The sequence below is a fragment of the Ovis aries genome, chromosome 3 (assembly GCF_016772045.2).
Source record: "Ovis aries strain OAR_USU_Benz2616 breed Rambouillet chromosome 3, ARS-UI_Ramb_v3.0, whole genome shotgun sequence".
Taxonomy (NCBI): Eukaryota; Metazoa; Chordata; class Mammalia; order Artiodactyla; family Bovidae; genus Ovis; species Ovis aries.
Window position 1 is genome coordinate 20,671,829 of NC_056056.1, and position 23,468 is coordinate 20,695,296.

The following is a 23,468-nucleotide window of genomic DNA, read 5'->3' on the forward strand; positions in this document are numbered from 1 at the left end:
TGAGAAGATCCCCTGGAGAAGGGAAAGACTACCCACTCCAGTATTCTGGCCTAGAGAATCCCATGGACTGTATAGTCCATGGGCTCACAAAGAGTCAGACATGACTGAGTGACTTTCACTTCACTCTTTTTGATGTGGTGGGGAATATGAAAGATTTCACGTACAGTCTCTCTTCTCAAGAGTCTGGAGATTTGGTTTGTAAAACCTGCACATGAGTTAGAGCAAGAACCGTAAGGACGGTGTCACAGGTACCGTGGACTCGGAGAGGAGCGGCCCAGGGACGACTGAGACTAAGCCTTGCCGGGTGGCCGGGGTTTGGGGTGGGGGTAGCTGAGTGAGGCGTGGGAGTCCCATTCCGGTAGAGCAAAATGCCCTGAGCAGGGTGTGAAGTCGGGCGTGCGGTGCACACATGTTCATCCTGACTGGCTCTAGGCAAAATGTCAGTCGCTCAGTTGTGTCTGATTCTCTGTGACCCCATGGACAGTAGCCCACCAGGCTTCCCTATCCATGGGATTCTCCAGGCAAGGATACGGGAGTGGGTTGTCACTTCCTTCCCTAGGGGATCTTCCTGACCTAGGGATGGAACCTGGGTCTCCTGCACTGCAGGCAGATCCTTTACCATCTGAGCCACCTCTGGAGCTGAATTAATTGCGTGTGTGTCTCGCTTGTGTCTCTGTCGCCCAGGCTCAGACCATGAACTACGTCGGGCAGCTGGCGGGCCAGGTGTTCGTCACTGTGAAGGAGCTCTACAAGGGGCTGAACCCCGCCACCCTGTCGGGATGCATCGACATCATCGTGGTCCGCCAGCCCAACGGGAGCCTGCAGTGTTCCCCCTTCCACGTGCGCTTCGGGAAGATGGGGGTCCTGCGCTCCCGGGAGAAGGTGGTGAGTGGCCTGAGGGCAGGGGCAGCGTTATGTATCCGGAGCTCCTTGAGGACCCTGACAGTTAGCTCTCCTTCGGGAAGGCTGGTCCCTAAATTGGCAATTAACAACTGTTCTCGTTAACTGTGACTGTGTCAATTTCTCCAAGATTTATAGTGGCATAAAGCAACTGTTTATTAAGCTCTGGCGGGGGTGGCGTCTGGCATGCAGAAGGCTGGCTAGTTTCTGCTCTTTGCTGCCTGGGGCCTCAGCTGAAGACTCGGGGTTGGAGGCTGGACTCCTCCGTGGATGCTCTGGCTCACTGGGTGTGTGGTCCTCAGCTGGACTCTGAGCTGAGGCTGTCGTCCAGAATGCCTCTGTCCTCTCCATGTGGCCTGGGCTTCATTATACCATGGTGGCTGGCTATAAGGGCGAGCCTCTTGCAAGAGAGGGGGCCAGGCGAACTAGCTTCAATAGTCACTGCTGTTGTGCTCAACTCACTGGGCGCCACAAGCCTGCAGGGATCCAGGGGATGATGGAGCGGGGGAGTAGACTCTGTTTCTTTTTGGCTATGACGTGATGTATGGGATCTTAGTTTCCTGACCAGGGATCGAAGCCATGGCCCCTGCATTGGAAGCGTGGAGTCTTAGCCACTGGAGCACCAGAGAGGTCCCCTAGACTCTGTTTCTCGATGGACCAGATTGACCTGTTGAGATTAGGGACTGTGAGATATTTGGGGATGTATGTAACTGAAGTGTGTAGAGACCTGGGCATTCCCTGCGACGTTTCCTGTTGTGGTGAAGTATGTTTTTCCTTCAGGTTGACATAGAAATCAATGGGGAATCTGTGGATTTGCACATGAAACTGGGAGATAATGGAGAAGCATTTTTTGTTCAAGAGACTGATAACGATCAGGTAAGGACAGCTGGGTGATGCTGGCATGCATGCTCATTCAGTCGTGTCTAACGCTTTGTGACCCCATGGACCCGCCAGGCTCCTCTGTCCGTGGGGTTTCTCCAGCAAGAATACTGGAGTGGGGGGCCGTTTCCTCCTCCAGAGGATCTTCCAACCCAGGGATCGAGCCCAATCTCCTGCCTTGGCAGGGGGATTCTTCACTGCTGAGCCACCTGGGAAGCTGGGTGGTGATGCTTACTTCCTAGTTTTGAGCTTTGTGGGACACTTCTCTGGGAGATGCAGGAGAAGTGCAGGTGCCTGCTGTGTGGGTGAGGGTGGAGGAGGAAAGTGGCTTTTCCCTGTACCAAGGGATCGAGCCACAGGGTGGGTGGGTGTGTGGTGTGTCCACACAAGACACGTCGGTCCCCACCTCCTCCATTTTCCAGGGAGACAGAGGAGCTGAAGGATGCTGGCCTGAAGCCATCATCCAAAGCGTACAAATTATACTTGTCTGTCAAGTCTCGAATGGCTGAGTGACCAGATCACATTAATTTTTTATTATTAAAAACTGCTTAACAGCTTTATTAAGATGGAATTTTTATACCGTGTGATTTATCCATCTCATGTGTGCAGTTGTATTTTCACAGATACCTGCACTGATCACGCAGTCAATTTTAGAGCTTCTTCATCACCTCAGAGACAGTCTATCCCCTCCCCTCTCCCTAAACCCCAATCTCCCCACTACCCTGAGCCCTCAGCAACCACTAATCTACTTTCTGTCTCTATAGACCTCCCTAATCTGAGCTTTCATCGGAATAGAATCTCGTGGTTTGTGATCTTTTGCTCCTGGCTTCTTTCATGTACCGTAATATTTTCAAGAGTCACCCATATTGTGTCTGTGTCCGTACTCCATTCCTTTATTTGGCTGAGTAATACTCCACTATATCTATAGACCATGTTTAGTCTCTTTTCATGTGTTGGTGGACACTTGGGTTGGTTTCTACCTTTTGGCTGCTGTGAATAATGCTGTGTACAGGTTTTCATATAGGCGTATGTTTTCACTTTGGGGAGTTTGTACCTGGGAGTGGAATTGCTGAGTCATTTATTTTTGTTGTGCAGTTGCCAAGTCGTGTGCAACTCTTTGTGACCCCATGGACTGCAGCACGCCAGGCTTCCCTGTCCCTCACCATCTCCTGGATTTTGCCCAATTTCATATTGATTGAATCAATGATGCCATCCAACCATCTGGTCCTCTGTCGCCCTCTTCTCCTCCTGCCTTCAATTTCCCCCAGCATCAGGGTCCTTTCCAATGAGTTAGCTGTTTGCATCAGGTGGCCAAAGTATTGGAGCTTCGGCTTCGGCATCAGCCCTTCCAAAGAGTATTTAGGGTTGATTTCCTTTAAAATTGACTGGTTTGATCTCTTTGCTATCCAGGGGACCCTCAAGAGTCTTCTCCAGCAACACTGAGTTTCACACTGAGGAGCTGCCAAGCTGTTGTCCAAAGCCGCTTCGCCGTTTTCTGTTCCCAGCAGCAGTGCGCGAGGGTTCCGATCTCTCTGCAGCCTCATCGTTACTTTCTCTCTGGCCTTGTGGTTCTAGCCATCCCAGTGGGCGTGAAGTAGTATCTCATTGTGGTGTGGATTTGCATTTCCCTGTTGCCATGATGTTAAGCACTTCTTCCCATGCTTATTGACCTTGTGTATGTATTCTTTGGAGAAGTATCTGTTCAGATCCTTTGATCATTTTTTAAATTGGGTTATTTGTCTTATCATTTGAGCTGTAACAGTTCAGTATATAGTTCAGAAATAAGTCCCTTTTATGATTTGTTAAGGGACTTATATGATTTATAAGAGAGATGATTTGTAAAGATTTTCTTCCGTGGTGTGAGCTGTCTTTTCACTTTCTTGATGTTGCCCTTTGAAACACAAAACTTTTCAGTTTTGATGAAGTCCGTTTTATCTGCGTTTTCCTTGTGGCTCATGATTTTGTCGTCATATCTAAGAATCCTTTGCCAAATTCCAAGTCATGAGGGTTTAGCGCATGTTTTCTTCTAAGATAAACCATTTCTTTTCACTCTTTCATTCACTGAGAAAGTCGCTTTGAAGGGATCTGATGTAGTAATTCCTCAATAAAATCCTCTTGAACTGGTTCCTTTATGGGAAGATAGCCTGGCTATCAAGGAATGGCTCTGAGTAGCTTCAGGCTTTAAAATGAATATCCACAGTTTCAATCTCAGGACAAAACCGTCCCAGTCTTTGGTTTCTTTCAGTCTCCCTGGAGATGTGACCTATTACCCACCCTTCCCAGCCTCAGCCTCACCTTCCAGGTGTGGATTTTATACATGTAGTACATGATTTGATGTTCTCTAAGCCTCTTAATTTTATTTGGTATTTGGCTACACCAGAAAAACTTTCTTTAAAAATTATTATCATCATCTTAACTCAGTGTGTATTAAAAATACACATACGCATTCTCTTTGACACACACACACTGGAGTACAAAATTGAGTTCAGCTCCCAGGGTATTATAATAACTCCAAGCCGATTTTTTCCTCTTTTCCCTGGAAATTTCAGACCATGTTGAATTTTGGTAGTCTGAAATGACTGAAAATTACTTCGCTTTCTTATAATCATGAAAACGCAGGATTCAGTACAAAATGGCACTTAGTGACAAGTTGACTTTATGACCATCTATCAAATCCTGCATTTGGTTGCCCTGTGCTCCTCATTGCACCCCTCCATCTGTGCTTGGACCCCTGAATTAATGCTGGCGGGCTGTCAGCACCGTTCCAACCCTTAACCACCCGCCCCCAGCTAACCTGATTCCTTCTTGGACATGTTTGCTGCCCTTCAGGAGGTGATCCCCATGCACCTGGCCACCTCCCCGATCCTGTCGGAAGGAGCCTCGAGGATGGAGTCCCAGCTGAAGAGGAACTCCGCAGATCGGATAAGAGGCCTGGACGCCAACACGTCAGCCCAGGTCTCCCCTCCCAGTGAGACCCCGTCGAGTGGCTCTTTAGTGAAGAAGCGCAGGAAGAGGAGGAGGAAGTCGCAGCTGGACAGCCTGAAAAGGGACGAGAACATGAACACGTCCGAGGATGAAGACATGTTCCCCATAGAGATGAGCTCGGACGAGGAGGCCGAGCCACTGGACAGCAGTAGGTAAGTGTCGGGGACAGAAGGGGGGCGCACTAGATGAATTCAGTGTTTCGGATGGTCCTGTTTTTTTAAATTGATGTATACCTGATTCACGGTGTTATGTTAGTTTCAGATGTACAGCAAAATGATTCACTTAGATGTGTATATATTCCTTTTCAGATTCTTTTCCATTATGTTATGATAAAATATTGAGTAGAGTTCCCTGTGCCATGTAGTAGGTCCTTGTGAGCTACCTATGTTGCACATAGCGTGTAAATGTTAATTCCAAAGTCCTCTCCCCTGCTTTCCCCTTTGGTAACCATAAGTTTGTTTTCTATGTCTGTGCTTCTATTTCTGTTTTACAGATAAGTTCATTTGTATCTTTTTCTCTTTTAAAGATTCCACATGTTAAGTGATATCATATGGTACTTGTTTTTCTCGGTTTGGCTTAGTATGACAATCTCTAGGTCCATCTGTGTTGCTGCAAATGGCATTATTTTATTATCTTTTAAGTCTGAGTACTATCCCACTATATATAGGTTCCACATCTTCTTTATCCATTCATCTGTCGATGGACCTTTAGATTGCTTCAGTGTTGTAGCTGTTGTAAATAGTGCTGCTGTGAACACTGGGGGGCGGGTATCATTTTGAATCATGGTTTTCTTCTCTTATGTTTGCCCAAGAGTGGGTTTACAGTAGAAAGATTTTTATAAATGTTTCCCCCACTAACACACACACACAGAATTTCTTATTTTTCTGTTAATGCATTAAAGACTGAATTTTGGAATCCTGCAGGCCCGATTCTAGAGTCACATGAAGATGGGATGGATGTTGTAACCGAGACAGGATTGATAATAGCCTTGGTGATAACTCCAGCCTTCCAGATCAGAACCAAGAAACGGGAGCTCAGGAAGTGAACACTTCATTCACATAACTGTTGTTTCAGAACCTCCTTATTCTCACTTGAGCACCAACTATGAGCCCGGCAGTTGGAGCAATTGATAGCCGGGGGCTGACCTGTGATAGACTGAGGGCCATAAATGAATCTAGAACATGATCAGTTTATCCACTAGCAAACTTTTCCTTTTCAGTTTTCATGAGGCCCAAAGTTGAGTTGGACACGTGTTTTATTTTTCTTTGCTTTTAATAGTGTGGTGAAATTCTATTTCTGTGAATTACTATTTTGGTGAACAGTGCCAGTTTTAAACGCCAAACTCATTCAGATTTTTATGCAATTCAATGTAATTTATGATGACTGTTTCTGTGTCTTGTTAACGCAGAAGAAGGGTGAAGGATGGATAACCGAGTCACTTTAGTGTACATGTGCACCTGACCCAACATTGTAAATTAACTGTACTTCAGTTAAAAAACAAAAGGAGGAAGAAGAAACACGGAATTCACCTCCCGCTTTGTTATTTAGAATTTTTGTTTTTCTAGCTAACACATAAAGGCCTGTGGGCAATGTTGCTTTACTTGACTGTGGCCTCTGCTTTGCTGTGGGCTCAGAAGCGGATGGTGGTTGTTGTTGAGTAGCTCAGTTGTCTCCGACTCTTTGCGACCCTGTGGACTACAGTATGCCAGGCTTCCCAGTCCTTCAGTATCTCCCAGAGTTTGCTCAATCTCATGTCCGTTTAGTCAGTGATGCCATCCAACCATCTCATCCTCTGTTGTCTTCTTCTCCTCCTGCCTTCAGTCTTTCCCAGCATCAAGGTCTTTTCCAGTGAGTCAGCCCTTTGCATCAGGTGGCCAAAGTATTGGAGCTTCAGGTTCCACATCAGTTCTTCCAGTGAATATTCAGGACTGATTTCCCTTAGGATTGACTGGTTTGATCTCCTTGCTGTCCAAGGGCCTCTGAAGAGTCTTTTCCAGCACTGCAGTTCGAAAGCATCGCTTCTTTGGCTCTCAGTCTTCTTTATGGGAGGGTGGTCAGGCTTATTACAGTCACCTGCCCTGCATGGCTTTTAATTGCAGAGTTTAGTGTCAGATGTTTGAGGTCACATCAAAAACAGAGACAGGTGGCCTCTGCATGGGTAAAATAGTGAGTCGTATTTCTTATTAAAGCATGCTGTGCCTGAAAGGAGGTAGATTTGCAGCCATTTTGCAAGTATAAGACACGATTGGCTGTGTCATTTATTTATTGTGCTGGACGAAACATTATGTCCGTTTGGCCATTCAGGGATTTGGTAGCTCAGTCGTGCATGGCAAGAGTTTTATAACCTCTGGGACCAGTTTTGGGTGCCATCCACCTCTCAGGCTTTTGCGAGATGAAGTATGAAAGATAAATCTGTAGGACCTACAGTGTAACTGGGCTTCCCTGGTGGACAGTGGTAAAGAATCCTCCTGGCAATGCAGAAGATGCGAGTTTGATTCCTGGGGTGGGAAGATCCCCTGGAGGAGGAAATGGCAACCCACTCCAGTATTCTTGTCTGGAGAATCCTATGGATAGAAGAGCCTGGAGGGCTGCAGTTCATGGGGTCGCAAAGAGCTGGACATGACTGAGTGACTGAGCACGCACGCACACATAGTGTAACTAACGATAACAAGCAGTGTGGTCATCAGGCCCCTGTCTCAGTCCAAGTTCTTAAACAGTCGTTTTCCAGTTATAATTCAGCCAAAGCGTGAACATATGAAACATTTCTCTGAGTAACTTTTTTCATTTCTACTGCCCAGAATATGCCTGGGGTTATACCAGGAGATCATGTTGATCTACAAAGCATTAGAGATAAGGAGAAATGGAAACTTGCCTTTATTATATATCTATCAGTAAAATCTCTTTGACTTTGATGTTTTTTGTTTCTCTTTTTCCAGAACTCTTCCTGATGATATACCTCCATTCCAAGAAGATGTCCCTAAGGAGAGCCATTCCCCTGTCATGACTTACCCTCAGTCAGCCTCTTACCCTAATTCCGACAGAGAGTGGTCGCCCAATGCCAGGTGAGTGTCTGGTGTGTGTCCATGTGTGTTTCCCTGTCCTGGTCCAGAGGATTCCGAGTCAGTCACAGGAGGCATGTTTCACAGTGAAATCTACGTAAGAAAATGAATAGAATTAGAACTCCCCCAAATTCAGCTTATGCTAGAAGGTATAGATCAGGATTAAACACGGAACATGGGCAGATCATAAACTTCTATCTAGTAGCAAAATCAAACCGCAGATATGAAAGGGAAACCATGTGTTAAGTTACATAAAGCTTATTGTCAGGGGGAGAAAACAGTGACAGCCTTCTTTTGGATACTGATCCCTAAAGTGAGATTTCAGGAGCAGGGCAGCTGCGTCAGGGGCCCTGAGGTCATCTGGGGCTGTGGGAATGATGCTGTCTTCCCCTGCTGCCCTCAGTGATTTTGGTTTCCCCGAAATGGACTCTCAGGGGCTATAGACTTCCAGGATGAGGTTGAAGAACCACAGCTGCTCAGTGTGCAGAGAAGACTCTAAAACATTTCAGGCTGTGAAGCCTGTGAGGACATGTGAGCCCTTCTGAGCAGTTTCCAGAAGGACTGGGTAGGGGACAGATCTGAAGCATGTGGGGATGATTATCACCCCCGTCGGGACAAAAATTGATTCTTGGGTGGCAAAAAAAATCTTAGATATTACAATAGCCATGTGACCTCCAAAGGGGCATAGTAACATAAGCAGACGTGGAGTATATTCAGGGCATTGCAGTTTCATGGTGGAGGGAGGGCTCTTAGGAAAGGAAAGGTCTCAGGGGTCTGGCGAGAATGCAGAAGAGATGGACGGCACTGGTCTAGGTGACAGTGACCTGCTCGGGTTATACGTGCTCCTAACGTGTCAGGGTTGCTTCTGGTGTCAGAGCCCCCACGTCCTGGAACATGCTTCAGGGCTTCCCCCCTGAAGTATACGCGTCTCCCAGTTCCAGTTTGACTGGAGTGATCTCATTAATGAGACTACATGGTCATCGCTGTGCGTTGAAGTTGAGGTTGGAGAGAAACAGACGCATCACATGATCGTGAGTGGACATCAGCCAGGGTGGGACTGGAGGCCTGTGGAGTCCCCTCCCAGGGGTCTGTCCGTCCTCAGGCCAGCCCTGTCTGGTAGAAACATAATGCTAGATACATATGTAATTTAAAATTTTCTAGTAACCACCCTTAAAAAGTGAAAAGAAACTGATAAAATGAATTTTGATGATTTATGATGTATTTATTAAAAATTATTTTCAAGTAATCAGATATTTTTTTCAAGTCATCGTTTGGTAAAACACTGTGGAACTGTTTCACATTCTCATTTTCACAAGCCTTTGAAGTTGTGTATCTCATCATGTACAGACCCTCTCAGTTTGAACCAGTCACACATCAAATGCTCACAGCCCCATGCAACCTGTGGCTGTCTTACTGGACTGTATAGGTATAGAACCTATATAGGTTCTAGAACCTCATACATTCTCTCCCATGGTCTGTGGAGTTATAATCCTAAGGAGGGAAGTACATAAGTACATAGTACTTTAGGAAGAAAATTATGTGGAATATTTAGAAGTCATTAATAGGTAGAAAACTCTGTTCAGACATTCTACATTAATTTTAAGCGTTTAAAGCAAATCCTTTAAACACAATCCTGAATACGTTTCTCTGTCTCCTCTGTTTTGCTCTGTGAGTCCAGAATAATAACCATGTCGGGTGAGGTGATCTGACCACGGTTAAATGAAATTACAAATTAGAATAAATAGACACGTATCTATACTTGGGTTTATGTGTTTTCTTTTAAGAGACAGTTGCCAGCCCAGATTACCAAACATTTTGGAGTATGTCATTTGATTAGGCACTGAACTCTGACCCAAGAAAAGCAATTCATTATGGGCCTGCGGATGAAACAAAGTGAAACAGGCATCTTGGCGGTTTTCTGGTTTCATGGTTAAGAAGACTGTGTTGATTTCTCTGTGATTTCAACATGTGGTCCCCTGCCATTGTCAGCTGCCCAAGTACCTTCACCTTCTTATAGTTGTTATTGTGAGAGCAGTCAAATAACTGATAAGAAATTTTATTTCATTGAATTGACCTCTGATTTCTCTTTCTTTTAATGTGGATCACGTGGTATGCTGTAGCCTGGTAGATTGCAGGAGGCCCCCCCCTCATCTGGCGGTTGCGGCTGAGGGCGGTCTTTCTAGCTCTTGCCCTCCACAGTCTTCCCACTTCCACGCTTCGGAAAGGTAGAGGGGTTATTTTCCTGCTGTGGATGTCTTTATAATAAAAACTTTAACTCTTATAAATAAGTAAGTTTTGCCATTAACCAAATTACTTATGTGGAGAATCTGTATAGATTCTTGGAAGTGAAAATTTTGATCTAATCCTTACCAGTTTATTTATCCACTAACCAAATTACTTATGAAGAAAATACATATAGATTATTTCTTTTCCTTTCATTTTAAGCACTTGTAGATGGTTATATTTTTTAAAAGTACTAAGTTTGACTCTGGAAATTAGGGTTCGAGTCCTTTCTAATTTTGTGATGTGCTTTTAAAAATAGAATAAGGAATTGAAAATTGGGAATATGATCTTTGTGTCTGGGGTTGTTCAACAGATAAGTTTACAAAACTTTTTTCAGGTATCACTTAAGCATGTCTGCCTGCCCATTTAGTCACCCAGTCATGTCCAACTGTGACCCCATGGACTGTAGCTCTCCAGGCAAGAATACTGCAGTGGGTTGCCATCCCTTCTTGAGGGGATCTTCCCAATCCAGGGATTGAACCCAGGTCTCCTTCATTTCAGGCAGATTTTTTTTTTAACCATCTGAGCCACTAGGGAAGTCCCATCATTTAAGCATAAGGAGAGTTATTGTAACTCAGTAAAGAGCTTATAGACTTTCTGAGTAATATGATCAGATGTATCCACAGTATTTGTAGAATAGAATTTTGGAGAGTAGCATAGGATGGACCAGAAGGTTCAGAATGCCTAGGTTAGCATAGCATGGACCAGAAGGTTCAGAATCCTAGGTTAGTGTCGGATGGACCAGAAGGTTCAGAATCCTAGATGAGTTTTCATTTGATGCAGAAGCCATAGGTTCCTGCCTCCATTCCCTTGGAATTGCCCACACTTTGACCTGCCTCCTTTGTAAAAAACTTAAGCAGTGAAGCTGTGATTAACTTCTGCCTGGGAAACTGTTTTTCTTTTTGAAGAACCAAGTCTCGGGATATATTTAATACTTCCCTCCCAGGTTATGGGTGCAGAACAAAGGCCATTTTAAAATGAGGTCAGCTAAGTTGTGAGCGGTTATATAACTGACGTGCCTAAATGGGATTTCAGCAAAAAATGCCAATAGCGATTATGGCTAATAAATGCATTATTGATACAGATCGGTCAGTGTGACCTTGAAGCTTACTTTTTTGAACAACCTTTGATCTTGAAAGTCTCATATTTGATAATGGGCAATTTTGGAATCCTCTTTCTCATCAGTCACAATCAAGTGTCAGGAGTCTCTTCCCTCGTTTATGTCCCATCTGTCTGAATTCCCTCAACACTCAGCACAGATGGTGTGTGTGTATTTGGGTGCAGCATCCTTCTGTGGGGCTGGTGTGGCTGGGGGCATGTGACTGAGGGGTTGTGCGCCTGGCGTATGGATCACACAGGGCTCGGTCCTTTGTGAATCTGAATTTGCCCACCTCAGCATCTCAATGGCTTGTAGCTTTCATCACAGGATCAGATGTTAAGGATTCTGGATTTGGGCAGGATGATGGAGACCTGTGTTCAGTGTTTACATTCTCCTAGAGCAGGGATCCATAAACTACAGCCCGTGGCCCCAGTCTGGCCCACCCTCTGTTTCTGTAAAGTTTTATGGGGCACAGCCAGTTTGTCCACATATTGTTTGTGGCTGCATTTCCACCACAAGGGCAGGCTCAAGTTGTTGCCGCAAAGACCACATAACCCCCAGAGCGTGGAGTACTTGCTGTCTGGCCTCTTGTAGAGGAAGTTTGCTGACACTTGGCTCCAGAGCAGGCTCAGTCTAGAGGGCTTTACTTTAGTGCAGTGGATACTGTTCCAGAGAATTGTTATGGCAAAATAAAAAAATATGTTCCTTTTAAGCAAACAGTTTGAGGTTTGGGTGCTGCGCTGATGAGGGCAGGAAGCCCGTTACGATGGGTTTCCCCCTTGATGCCTCTGGAGAATCATCCAGGTCAGAACTGTCGGCACAAGGCCCCCTTGCTGGAGGCCGCAATGCTCTCTTTGCACATTTCATGGTCTTAAACATGTAATTCTGGACACCTCGGTGCCAGAAGAGGCTTGACCTTCAGGAGTAAAGCAGAATTAGGAAACTGGAGGAAGCAAGAGCAAGGAGGTGATAAACACTTTCTCTCTCAGATGTCTGGAGGGCCCAGAGTTCCTTCTCAGGGGTCAGCTTTCTGAAGGGCATACTGTGTGTGTGTGTGTGTAGAGGTGTCCCCTTGGTTACACACCACAGTATTCGATCTCAGGCTCCTCCTGCCTCAATGTGGCAGACTGGCCACATCAAGCCTGAAGGCTGCCACATGCCTTTCCATGGATGGAGGGTGCGGATGCCAAGGGAGGAGGGACCAGCCCGTGTCTACTTCAGTGTGAAATGATGCAGAGGAGCATTGAATCTATTTGTCTGAAAGGCTGGACTAAAGACAGCCAGCGTCAGTTTAGCCATCTATTTGTCTGAAAGGCTGGACTAAAGACAGCCAGCGTCAGTTTATCCATTAAGGGTCCCCATCTGTCTGAGACAAGCTGTGGTTCATCTACGAGCTCACCTTGTTCCGACAGGCAAGTTCTGTCCCCTCGGAGCTGATGTCTGACTCAGGCAGATACGTGAGACCAAGCACATGATGTGAGGTGCTTGAGAAAGCCCATGTGAGGTGTGAGAGAAGGTGGAAAAGGAGAATTGCAGGGCTTGCTTTCTTATGTCATTAAAACTGTTGTCTGAAAGGAAAGGGTATAGGAGATCAAAGACTCAAATATTCAAGTGGGTCTTTTTTTCTCATCCATATGTTGTTTAGAAGGCTCCAAGAATTTTGTACCTAAATCGACGGTTTCTGTGGTTGGAGAGAAGTAAGACAGCTCGGGTCTCAGGAGAGAAAAATATAGAAAACGTGGAGACCCGAATGCAAGTCACAACCACTTAAAAGCTCGTTTGAGAATTAAGCCTCGTGCTGTGTTGTTGTAGGAAGAGTTTTAGCAAATAGGAATCTGGGAAGTAGTTCTTGAAGATAAAATATTTTGCAGAATCTCAGCTCAGAGAGCCCTGCACGTTAGTGAGTTACTGGTGGCATCCAGCATTTGTGGTAAAGTTGACACATGATCCACTTTCTTGTTTTCAAAGCCGGTGCAGATGTATAAATATCTTCAATATAGGATGTGATGGGTGCATGTCCGAGATGGCCTGGACCTATTTGCAGCTGCGTGAGAGTTGAGGAGTTTGGTTTGAAAATTGGGCTTGCCAGGAGCCTTGAGGTCAGAGAGAGGCCTGCAAAGATGGCAGCAAATATTTTTCTTCCCTTTTCCATTTCATCTCTTTTTTTCCATTCCCCCCCTTTAAATGCTACTTCTTATCTTTACTTGGAATTGGGCAGCAGGTTGGGACAAGGTTACTCAAATGGGGAGTGCCTTCTTCCGGGTGCGTGTTCTGTCCACTCCTGGTGGCCACAGAGGGGATAGTCACAAAGCTGTGGTCACAAGGCAGTGGTGTGTTGGGGCCATTTTCTAGGTTCTCTGAGAATGCTGGGCACAAAAACATTTCCAAAGTTTCTCTTCCCACTTTAATCTTCCATTTGTGTTTCCTTAAGTCCTTCAGTTTCCCGACCCTCAACACCTAAAAGTGACTCAGAACTGGTCAGCAAATCTGCGGATAGGACAATTCAGAAGAATAATCTAGAAATGCTCTGGCTCTGGGGAGAACTGCCCCAAGCCACAAAGGTAGGTTTTTTTTTTTTTTTTCCCTTCCTCATTTCTGCTATCCATCAAAGGTAGTTTCTGAAGACATGAAATGGTCACAATCTTTTCTTTCAAGAAATTTTATTTCATATTCCAATTTGTTATAAGAATCTCAAACTATATTATGGTATTTCAAGCTGGGTATTTGTAAATACTGTAACACCCTTAGAAGATGATACCACCTCTTGTATCCCCAGTAAATCTTTGTGATGTGAATAAATAAATGAGTGAGTAAGTGAAGACTGAAAGCATTTCTGTGATAAAGAGACAGCTCTTTGGAGAGTAGGTCTGTTGAGGCTGAAGCTGTGGGTTCATTCCCTTTCTAGGTTATATTTAGCTTTCATGGAAAATGCTGATTTCCCTGCCTATAAGCGGTCGTGCTGACCCAGCCAGCCATCTTTACAAATGCATGTCATCTGTTGCTGGAGAAACGGCACAAATGTGCAAACCCATCACTTTGGCAAAACAGTTCCGGCCACAGATCCACTATTGCATTGTTTTCTTCTGTGCTCGAAGCTGTAGGATCAGATGCAGAAATGGCATACTCGCTCCCCGCTTTCCAACCCACAAGCTGCGTTTTGATTTCTGTTTGGATAAATCTTTTCCATAACTGGAAATTCCTTGGAGAGTTAACGTCAGAAATGCCCTTTTCCCACTCATGGGAACCAGCCACCAAGTCTGCCCTTGTTCACTCACGTTTTGGGGGTGGACTTCATTGAACTGTAACACACGGGCAGAGAAACACCCAGATCCTGAGTGCCAAGATTGAAACATCTTCACTTCACACACTTCACACAGGTGAATGTGTCCACGTGACCTGCATCCAGACCAGGACTAAATCAGAACTTGGAAGCCCCCTGACCCTTTGCAATTCCTGTTCTGACGCCTCCCCCCCAGTAATGATAAACCCAATCTTGGCTTTAATAGCAGAGTTTAGTTTTGCAAGGCTCGTCCTGTTACCATATATCGTAATTCACTTTCAGCACCTTGATCGCCCTGTGGTGTGAATACATTCCCCTTTCTCCTGCTGGACATTCGTGTTAGATTGGTGGTCTCACTCACTCCCTCACTCACTCACTCACTCACTCCCATTTGGCAGTTAATGTTTTATATGAAAGTTCATTTGCTTTGGAAATACTATCCTTGGTTTCCAGACTTTTCAGCAAGTGTGGGAGTCACCAGGTGCGCCACCCCCTCCCACCCGCCAAGGCTTCACTGTGTCCTTTACAGTTGTGCCTGCCCAGGGCCCTTTGGTTGACTCGACTCTTCGCTGACCTCTCTCTCTCTCTCTCCCTCCCTGCCCCTTTGATCCAGTCCTCACCACACAAGATGAAAGAGTCCAGCCCATTGAACAGCAGGAAAATCTGTGATAAAATGCACTTCCAAGCCATCCACAGTGAATCTTCAGATGCGTTTAGTGACCAGTCACCAACACTGGTCAGGGCGTCTCCGGTGCAGCCACTGCTGGAGCAGAACAAGCCGCAGACAGAGATACAGTTTGTGAACGAAGACGACATTGAGGCTTTGGGAGCAGCAGCCCCCCCTTTACCCACGATCGAGGAGCCCAAAGCCCCTTCTGCCCACACTGCCCCAGTAGCTGCGAGCAAGATGGATTCGCCTTCCAGGAAAAAGGGTGAGAAAGCTGACGCTTCCCAGTGCCTTCCTGTGCACTGGGGGCTCTGCCCACCACAGCCTCTTCCCCCAGCCAAAGTTCAAGATTCTTCAGAGGGGAGACAGGACATCTCTCTTGTTCAGTCCCTTGCCCTTTTGCTGGATGTGTGTTTTCTCAGAATTGAGTTGTAGAAAATCTGACCTGAAGGAGGCCTCAGGGATGGTGCAGTGATCCACCCCCACAGCCCTCCACTGGACAGGTCAGGGATGCTGGGGTCCCCCACGCTGGGACTGCACCAGACACTGATGATGAAGCTAGTCTGCACCCCGCTTTCCTTGCCCCTGGTTTCCCTCTAGTGCATTGCCCTGTGTTAATTTCTGCATACCGTGTATCACTGTTTCAAGTGATTACTTGTTTTGTTTTTTTGCCTGGCTTCCGTACTAGAACATACGTGCTCTGTGAGGTCAAGAATATTTCTGTCTTTTTACCTTTTTCCCTGGTGTTTCGTATAGTGGTTGGCGCATGGTGGGGGCTCCATACATGTAGTCAAATGCCCACCTGGCTGCCTGTCCAGACCAATGACATGAAGCCTCATCTGTTAGCTGCGTGGCTTTGTGCGCGGTGGTTCTAGTCTGTATGAACCGATGATGTAATTCTTTGGCCACAGTAAACTGGAAGGGTGCAGTCTTGGTGCCAGGGGCCAACGATGTACCATATAGGAGGCTTCAGAGTACTGATGGGGAAGTGCTCAGTGAAAGCTTTGCTGTTTAGTGATAATAATAACAAAACCAATACAGATAATAATAAAAATACCCATCACTGTGTCAGTGTGCTGAGTGCTTAGTACCTCTCAGGCCCCTCCCAGCTGGGGAGCTGAGGCTCACTGAAGCTACCCGACTCACTCAGTGGACCCTTCTGAGCAGATCTGCGCACGGTGCTCAAGTGCTCTTTCTAGAGAGGCTCGGAAGTCTGTGAGGTTGCATCTGAAGAACGGTGCTCTGACCTGACCCGTGTGCCTTTTCAGACAAACGAAGCCGACACCTGGGGGCTGACGGCGTCTACTTAGATGACCTCACAGACATGGATCCCGAAGTCGCTGCCCTGTATTTCCCCAAAAAGTAAGAGCCCTTTTTATGCTTCCTATGTTTTGTATATGTTAACCTGGGAGCCGCTTTTTCCTTATATTTGATTAGAAAGTGAGTGAGAAAAAGCTGCAGGAGTTCCATGTTTTACCGTGAGGAGCAACCGGTCAAAGCATGGACCCTGTGTAGACGTGAGGGCAGGCTGTCCCCCCCTCCTGGGATGGCTTTTGAGCCGGGGACACAGGCTCGAGGCCATGTCCCCAGGTACACCAAGGTGATGTTGCGGTGGTCAGTGATCCTCATCCCAGATCAGCTACGCACAGCCCTGCCTCTCCCCAGGGCAAGTCCCCTGGGGCCTTGGGGGCCCTGTGGTCTGGGATTTCCATCATTTGTGGGGAGTCCTGGCTCCGCAAAGGGCGTGACAGGATGGTGGCCTCTTGGGAGGGCATGCTCTCTATTCCTCAATTCCAGTGCATTTGGGAGAAAAACGCAGGGAGGCGTAGGGGTTTAAAAATGGTTATTTTTCCTCCTAAGGTCATTCATGTAGCTCGTGTGCCTGCCGTGGCGCCTTAGTGAGGGTCTGCTGGGATGACATCTCTGTCCCTCTCACTGCCGGGGTCACCTGACATCTGAGTGAGACATCTCCCACCTGCCAGGCTCGGGAAGTCCTCCTCACAGCCCCTCCCTCTCCTCTCCTTCCAGCGGAGACCCTTCTGGGCTCACGAAACCCGCCAGCGACAACGGAGCCCGCTCCGCCAACCAGTCCCCTCAGTCCGTGGGCAGCTCTGGCGTCGACAGCGGCGTGGAGAGCACGTCGGACGGCCTGAGGGACCTGCCGTCCATCGCCATCTCCCTGTGCGGGGGCCTCAGCGACAACCGGGAGATCACCAAAGGTACCGCGCGGCCGCCGCCGTCTTTGAGCCGGCAGCGCCCCCTGCTGGCCGCCGGCTGGACCGGCCCGAAGCCCCGGGCTCATGGAGGAGCGCACGTGACTCCCTGTGGCTCAGGACCCAAATGTTGCTGCTCGGTGGCGGCTGGCTGACTGACCGCAGTGTTCTGCAGGGCACACACACAGGCGCCCCAGGCGACAACAAGGCCACTGGGTCACTGGTCGTCAGGCGTGTTTGAGCACAGCTTGTGCCCGTCCTGCAGTGGGGTGGGGCCCCGGGGTAGTGGGAACGTCAACAGTGGGAAAAGAGTGCTAGCAAGTGTACAGAAATGCTGGAGGAGGGAGGGGTGTCTGAGTGAGCCCTGGACCCTTCCTGGCTGTGTCAGAAGGGTGTTTCAGGGTTGGCTTAGGTGATCTGAGTTAAATCATAGCCCCCACCCTATTTTTATCCCTAGTTTCCCAGGATCTCATGCTATTTACATGGTGAGGTGTCCCCGAGACCTCCAGAGAGTGCAGTCAGCCACTGCAGCTGATGACCCCTGGACCAGGTGGCCCTAGGTGTCCCCACCTGCCCTAGGCAGGTCACCGAGCTTTCATTCATGACTTTGTCCATCCTCATGACCACTGGCGAGGAGGTGGGTGTGGAAGGTCACACCAATGACTGTGACTCACACCCGGGTGACCATACCTTGAGCTCCAGTCGTCTGCTTCTGCAGGGGCCTGTGTTTATGGTGTTTCCTACACGCCTGCTCCCATGTAAACACATGTGCCCTGATTAAGGATGCACTTGTCCCCCATCCTCTGGCTGCCCCCATCTCTCTCCATTTATGCACAGACACAACCCTGAAAACTAACTGAAGGCCCCTTGGCAAATAGATTTGATAGGATTGTCTGCATAGCTGGATGGCATAAACTCTCAGAAGATACTTGTGAGGGAGTGAAAACAGGCCTGGTGTTTGTACTAAATCTTCTTTGTATTCCCCCCCTCCTTTGCCTTCACAGATGCATTTTTGGAACAGGCCGTGTCATATCAGCAGTTTGCGGACAACCCTGCCCTCATTGATGACCCCAATCTCGTGGTGAAGATTGGAAATAAGTAAGTTCCTCCCGAAAGTCATTTCAGCCGTTGTGTGATACCCGTTCAGCTTCAGCTTCTCAGTAACCCTTAGAAATGTATAAACTTAAGTCTTTGTTAAAAATCTATTATTGTCTCTTCACTATTGGCAAAATGCTGCATTGCTTACATGGTTAGAACGTTGATGTAACTGGATCCTGTGGGGCTTGCATTCAGCTGCACCAGATTTTACCGTGGGACGTGTGACGTCACAGCCTTGGCCTCTATCACAAGATAGACCGGGCACCCACCCCTTGAAAGCTTTGTTGTCTGGGGTCAGGGGATGTGCATGTATTTTTACAGGCTGCTGGCAAACTTTTCCCCATTAGAGGAAGCCACAGATGTTTACGTATTAACTGAGGGTCTTCATTTCCTTTTCCCTTAAGTGTAGGCCAGAAATGTTCCAGCGCATCAGTGGCTTGACTCCCAGTGGGGCGTGGGCTGCTCTTAGCTGGCCGCTGGCTCACCTGCCATGTTGTTTGTCTTGTTGCCACAGTGGCCGCTGGGGGTTTGGCTGGAGGAAGGTCTTCTACAAGGTTGGGGCATGTGGCGGCTGACCTGGGGTGTTTGCCACAGTACTGGGCTCTTTAAGGACCCTCTGAACGTCCAGAGCCTCACATGACCGCTTCTCGGGATGTTAGAGGTCTGAGCCTTGGTCTTCTGACCGCTTTTCCTTGTTTTGTGTCAGATACTATAACTGGACGACAGCGGCGCCTCTGCTCCTGGCCATGCAGGCCTTCCAGAAACCATTGCCAAAGGTGAGCTTTACCATGAGAAAGAAAAGGGACATGAAAATGATGGCTCGCTGAATCTGGGGGGTTGGAATTTAGCTTTTATTTTAGACTTCCCTGGTGGCTCAGATGGTAAAGCGTCTGTCTACAATGTGGGAGACTGGGTTCTATCCCTGGGTTGGGAAGATCGCCTGGAGAAGGAAATGGCAACCCACTCCAGTACTCTTGCCTGGTAAATCTCATGAATGGAGGAGCCTGGTAGGCCACAGTCCATGGGGTAACAAAGAGTTGGACACAACTGAGCAACTTCACTTTCTTTCATTTTCTTTAGAAACCATGAGGTTAATTACACTGTGCTGGTTGGAAATTCACGGGTATAAACTGCAGGGGTCTCCCTTGCACTTTGAATGTCCTCCTGCCTTCTCTTGTCAAAGCAAAAGCTCCCAGTGGAGGCAGCGCCAGACCAAGTCCTGCCTCTCCAGGATTCCTGTCCCTGCACCTGCCATGCCAGGGACACAGATGGGGGCAAAGCAGGTGGATGCTGAGCCCAAGGGTGATGAGGGGAGACAGGGTAGTACTATACCAGACACCAGGTGCCCCCACTCACATCAGGCCTAGCTCAGCCAGGAAGCAGGCTAGGGGCCGCCAAGGAGGAGCAAGTGGGCAGCTCTTGGCTGCACTTGAGAGCAGGTAAGCAGCTACAGAAAAGAGCCAGGGTGGCAGTCAGATGCACTGCAGCAGCCCACCATGCCCGTGTCCTCCCCCTGCCAGTTCCCCAGGCCCCTCCTGGAATTGATCGCTTTCCGGCATTGGGTCTTTGTTCCAAATGCTCCGTTCTTTCGGCTGCAGAGCCCACATCTCACACTTGCATCCTTCACATGCTTAGCAAAGGCTTTGTGCTGCTGTGGCCGTTGTGGCCCGTCAGGCAGTTCTCATACCTGAGGGTCGTGCAGGCCTATTTTGACTTTGTTTAGCTTACGTCCTCTCCTTTGTGGCTATGTGTGTGCGCGTGTGCACACATGCTTTGGGATTGTGACTGCATCTTTCGTGGAGCTTTATCTGTGAGTATTCTTTGTGGACTGGGCTGAGGGCCTATGCTCCAGAGTGGCTTCTGTTTTGTCCTTGGTAGGTTCTGTACAGTGTTTGTGGCCCAGGACAAGTTTTTGTCTTACGTGTCTCAGTTCTTACGAATCAGTGAGAAGAAAGACTAGTGCAATAGAAATTTACTGATAAAGGCTATATAGTTCACAGAAAAACAAATACACATGGCTCCTGAACTTAAAGAAATTAGTCTTTGTGGTAGGCAGCCTAAATATTGTACAGGTTGTCAGTAATTTTTTGGACTCTTTTTTTTTTTTGTGTTTATTTAATAATAGAAATTATTTTTATGCAGAGACTTCATTAGTCTTATCTTTTGAGGTTGCTAGGTTTTGTATCACACTTGGAATGGTCCTGCTTCCCATTTCCAAAACTTAGGAAAACATGCCCTGTCTTTTCTTCCAGCATTTTCTTAAATCTTTGATCCATCTTGATTTTATTTTGAAAGTCATGAGTTGAAGTGTCAGAAATGAAATCAATGTTTGTTTTTTTTTTTCCAGCTGGTTATTGAATCAGGATGCTTTGGTTGCAGGAAACAGAATGACCACAAGTGACAGGATTAACAGGGGTTTATTATTTGACATAAGAATCTTAGAGGTTGGTAGTTTCAGGCTAGATGAAGCTGAATGAGCCTCTGTGATTTTCCTAGTTTCCCCTTTATGATCCCGAGATGACTGTTTTATCCAACAGCTCCTCATACAAGTCTCCAAAATAGGAATGATGGAGACAGGCTTCTCACATTTAATTGGCCACAGTTTGGTCACATGATCACCTCTCAGCCAGTTGTTGGCAACACAGTGGAATGGCCCTGAGTGGTGCAGAAAAATCTAAGTTTCTCCCCCCAGAATTGAGCCTGCCTTCATGGATAGTACAGTCTGATTCTTGAGCAGAGTTTTGGCTGTGATGGTGAGAACCAAAGGGGGTGTGGTTCACCCAGGGAGTCAACTAAGAGGGTCATGGTTGGCTCCCTAATTATCTCCATACGTTTCATTATGTAACTCTCTACCCATTGATAGGCAATTACAACTTTATCTTATATTACATTCCCCTGTGAATTTAGGTTTATTTCTGGACTTTGTCTTCTGTTCTAATAATATGTTAAATTATGTCCCAAGACTGCATTCTTTTAATTGCTGTAAGTTTTAAATATATTTTAATATCTAGTAAGGCTTATGCCTGAGCTTCCCAGGTGGCGCTAGTGGTAAGAAACCCACCTGCCAATGCAGGAAATATAAGAGATGTGGGCTCAGTCCCTGGATTGGGATGATCCCCTGGAGGAGGGCATGGCAACCCACTCCAGTGTTCTGAAGCAGCATAGCACACACACATGCCAGGCTTATGCCTACTTATTTTCAGTTTTCTTGGCCATTTCTGTTTGTTTTATAAATGAACTTTACAACCAGTTTGTCTAGGTTTGAAAATAATCCTGTTTTTTTTCTTTCAAATTGGAATTTTGTTTACTATATGGATGAAGTAGAAATAGGAGGAGTAGGGTAATTGGCATCTTTGTGAATTGTCCTGTTCATGAATCGAGGGGCATGATTGGCTTGTTCAGTGTATTCAGGTTTTCTTTTGTGTCAGGTAGGGATTCTTAAATGATAAAAAGAAGCACACTTCAGGCTAAATATGTGAATTATTTATCTTTTCACTTACCTGCAACTTGTTTGGTTGAAAGACAGTTCTCTCATTACTATTTGAGGTATTAGGGCCTGAGAGTTCTATAAACCAAAGAAGGGAAATTAGATAATATTTACTTTGGTACTTGAATTAGCCTCAAGATGACTATTTTGTTCTTTAAAATGTGTAGAAAATTATTATTATTTTTTAAAATTTATTGAAGTACAACTGATTTACAAAGAATATTACTAATTAATATTTAATCTCCTATTCAACTTGCATTTATTTAGGACAAGAGTATGGATTTCCTTTTTAATACTTGAGCTTTTAAGTCAAATGCATCTATGAATATTCAGTTTGCCCAAATTTGGAAATTTACATCTACTAAAAAGATCCCACGCATTTTACTTTTTGTTTAAAACTGTTTACCTTGTACCTCATATTAATCATTTCATTTTTCATTTTATAATCATCTTATTGAGAATAACAATATCTTAATCAGTAAACCACTTTAATTTGAAAACTTGCTGTCTGACTAATCACTAATGATTTTCAATGCTTTCTTTTTCTGTTGTTGTTGTGTTGTATTTTATTTGTTGTTTGTTTATTCCTTTAACATCTTCTTAAGTCTTCATGCCTAAGTTACCTTAATGTAATTTTGGATGCCATTAGGTTTTGCTTCTCGAAAATTTTTAATCCACAAATAGTATGTCATGTTTTCTCTGATTTTTCTTTGTTTTTTTCTTTCTTTTTTTTTTTAATCTTACTTTAATTTGCATGTGCGTGTCTTTTGGTTTGAATGTGCTAAGTTGATCTTTTTTTGGTTCCATTATTTATGTTACCATCCATTTAAAACAGGCCACGGTGGAGTCTATCATGAGGGATAAGATGCCCAGAAAGGGAGGAAGATGGTGGTTTTCATGGAGGGGAAGAAACACCACAATCAAAGAGGTAAGCTTGGAAAACACAAGTGTTTTTGCCTGGCTCAGCAAGGGCTCGTGTGTCAGTGAGAAAACCCATCACACTGAGCCAGGAGCCAGCTCTGCCTCCCTGCGGGTGAAGGCAGCGCAGAACAAGGGGAGGTGGAGAGGGATCTGGATTGTTGGGCAGAGATGGCCTCACTTCCTGGCTCTGTTACCTCTCAGCTTGGAAAGTGTGGTCAGGTCACTCCCGCTCTGGAACGTTTCTTCATCTACAGAAAAAAGAGATGTAACCTGATTTTTTTTTTTAATGTTTAAGTAAAATATCTTCCTGTTGCTCATGAGAACAGTTTTAACAAGGCAGACTTATAGCACAGACTGATTCCTGTTAGTCATTTCATGTCAATAGCATGTCTAAAACATACATGACTTTGGTTTCTGTTTCTATAAACCCTTATACTTTTCTTCAGACCTTTGCCAGCCTCTCAGCCTATTTCTGGAAGTACTTTCTTTCTTGGCTTCCATATCAGTGTGTCCATCTGCCCCCCAACCCCCTGCCCCAGGGGCTGTTTGTCCTCTGGCTCAGCTGCTGTACAAGTGGGTCCTCAGGCTTCCCTGGTG

General features: G+C 46.2%; 1 protein-coding gene across 5 annotated transcripts in view; it reads left to right on the forward strand.

Moving 5' to 3' along the window:
* The window catches only part of LPIN1 (lipin 1), a 127,602-nt gene that overhangs the window by 77,341 nt on the left and 26,793 nt on the right, over positions 1-23,468 (forward strand). For 2 of the 5 annotated variants that reach the window (XM_027965741.2, XM_060411589.1), the window contains exons 3-14: positions 685-885; positions 1,681-1,776; positions 4,609-4,916; positions 7,701-7,826; positions 9,944-10,048; positions 13,637-13,766; positions 15,099-15,417; positions 16,421-16,514; positions 17,181-17,371; positions 18,370-18,463; positions 19,170-19,239; positions 22,786-22,878. In XM_027965741.2, the coding sequence (XP_027821542.1) occupies positions 685-885; positions 1,681-1,776; positions 4,609-4,916; positions 7,701-7,826; positions 9,944-10,048; positions 13,637-13,766; positions 15,099-15,417; positions 16,421-16,514; positions 17,181-17,371; positions 18,370-18,463; positions 19,170-19,239; positions 22,786-22,878 (1,827 nt within the window). 5 annotated transcript variants of the gene reach the window in all.